General features: G+C 47.0%; 1 protein-coding gene across 1 annotated transcript; it reads right to left on the reverse strand.

The window, feature by feature from the left end:
• Positions 1 to 374: 374 nt before the first annotated feature.
• On the reverse strand, positions 375 to 1318 carry LOC127309753 (uncharacterized). The gene is made up of 5 exons (XM_051340488.1): positions 1276 to 1318; positions 925 to 1148; positions 614 to 747; positions 470 to 521; positions 375 to 410 (listed from the first exon to the last, which is right to left on the reverse strand). Exons 1-5 carry the CDS (start codon positions 1316 to 1318, stop codon positions 375 to 377), a joined length of 489 nt encoding a protein of 162 aa, XP_051196448.1.
• Positions 1319 to 1775: the final 457 nt, after the last annotated feature.

Consider the following 1775-nt stretch of genomic DNA (forward strand, 5'->3'; position numbering starts at 1 on the left):
TGATACTGGCAACCATGCTCACGCTCAAGCTGCATGTTGGTTGTACCTTCTCGATTCTTGTGCCTGCTCCCTTCTCTCTCACCCAGCTGAGATTTTGCTAATATAAAATAGCTTACAACACTACAATGTATTGTACTTGCTTTTATGCCATTCAAAAACCGTAATTTCTGTTCAAACTGAACATCCAGTCAACATCGATAGTATACAATTACATACTCTCTTTCGATCAATACATGCACTCTTAAACCAGCGGGCAGAACGCACATATGATGACCACGACAGCAACACCTCAGAATGAATCTGCCCCTAAATTACATCACCCATACTACTTCTGGAGCTGTACTTCTGCGGTTCTGCCATTGTGCAACCGTTTCCTAAATTAGCAGAAAAACGGAAAGTTTGCATGAGAGCTTAATTAATTAAAATAATGGGTGTGAAGATTAACTAGCTAGAGTGCATGCTCGCGTACCTTAAAGGTTTCGATGATGAAGACATTAGGCCATCCAACATACGGCAGATGGCTGTTAACATTAGACAGAACTCGATTAGACAATGCGATTTCATTAGTCGATCGAAACCTGAGATGTATGAGATGAGATAGTAACCCACGTACCCTGCGACCCGTCCGATAATGTCCTGCGGCTGAAGCCACAGCTGCCCGTCTGCGTAGAGGAATCGGTCGTCCACTGAATTATTGTCCCCTTTAGTGAGGATCTGAATTTCTCCAGTGTCACGGAGCTCACGAACCTACAGTTAATTAATGATTTGAAAGAGGATGTTATTATCCATGTAAACTTACTCGAGCCAAACAAAATATGACCGTCTCCTACTTTATATAATGATGATCGGAGTGAGGAACATTGTTTGATTATCGTGCAGCAAGAGATACTATAAAGTAGGAGACCCTCCATAGTTGTTGCTTACCTTGATCACACGATGGACGATTGGATGCTCACCGCCGGGAACTCTGAAAATAACGATCTCTCCTTCTCGGATAGGTTCGTTGCTCATGTTGTGCACAAACACCATGTCACCCTTCTTAAGCGCCGGCTCCATGCTCCCCGATATAACCACCATCGCCGGCGACTCAACGCCGGTTACCAGCATCGCTCCCTTGGGTATCAACATAAGCGACACAAGAGCAACAACTGCATGCTAAATTTAGTTAAGGGTATATCGACGATCGGACGTGTATAACTGATTTCAGCAGCAGAGGATCGACATCAGCAGATGGGGACATCGGTGCTGAAGAAAGAAAGAAGCAGGAATACGTACGGAGGAACGTGATGCCTTCGGTAAGGAAACTGCGGATCTTCATAGCTGAATCAGGTAGCTCACTTCTGATCGGGTTTGCTTTTCCCGAAGCACGTTATATCTGTAGTGCTGATTTTTCTTGTAGCTAGCCAGCGCCTCTTGATCGTGTATATATAGGCCGAAGACCAGGCTCACGTAGTATGGCTCGGACAGTCCGACTCGATCACCACACCGCGCGCACGGGCCGGACAAGGACTATGCATGTTCGTACGGGATTCGGTTTCCGTGCATCCAAAACATATTCGTTGTCGTACCTGCTCCTGCTTATTGGTGGTGTGAGAGCAAGCAAGTGTGAGGCCAGAGGAGGGTGAGAGAACGTAGATTTCTATTTCCTGCCAGGGCTCTCTCTTGTCTTAGGGGGTGCTCACGTCTAGCACGCGTTGGATCAAAATCGAACGGCTAGACTACCCTCGCCCGGGCATGTGGGACGGATTCTCCCCCGCGGGGACCACGCGCACATG

This window comes from Lolium perenne, chromosome 6, assembly GCF_019359855.2.
Source record: "Lolium perenne isolate Kyuss_39 chromosome 6, Kyuss_2.0, whole genome shotgun sequence".
Classification (NCBI taxonomy): domain Eukaryota; kingdom Viridiplantae; phylum Streptophyta; class Magnoliopsida; order Poales; family Poaceae; genus Lolium; species Lolium perenne.

Excerpts from the sequence above, each read along its gene's own strand:
- LOC127309753 (XM_051340488.1), bottom strand. The coding sequence starts at position 1,318 with ATGAAGATCCGCAGTTTCCTTACCGAAGGCATCACGTTCCTCC. Across the intron at positions 522-613 it reads ATTATCGGACGGGTCGCAGG|CCATCTGCCGTATGTTGGAT; the intron begins GTACGTGGGTTA and ends TAATGTTAACAG. Across the intron at positions 411-469 it reads TCATCATCGAAACCTTTAAG|CTCTCATGCAAACTTTCCGT; the intron begins GTACGCGAGCAT and ends TAATTAATTAAG.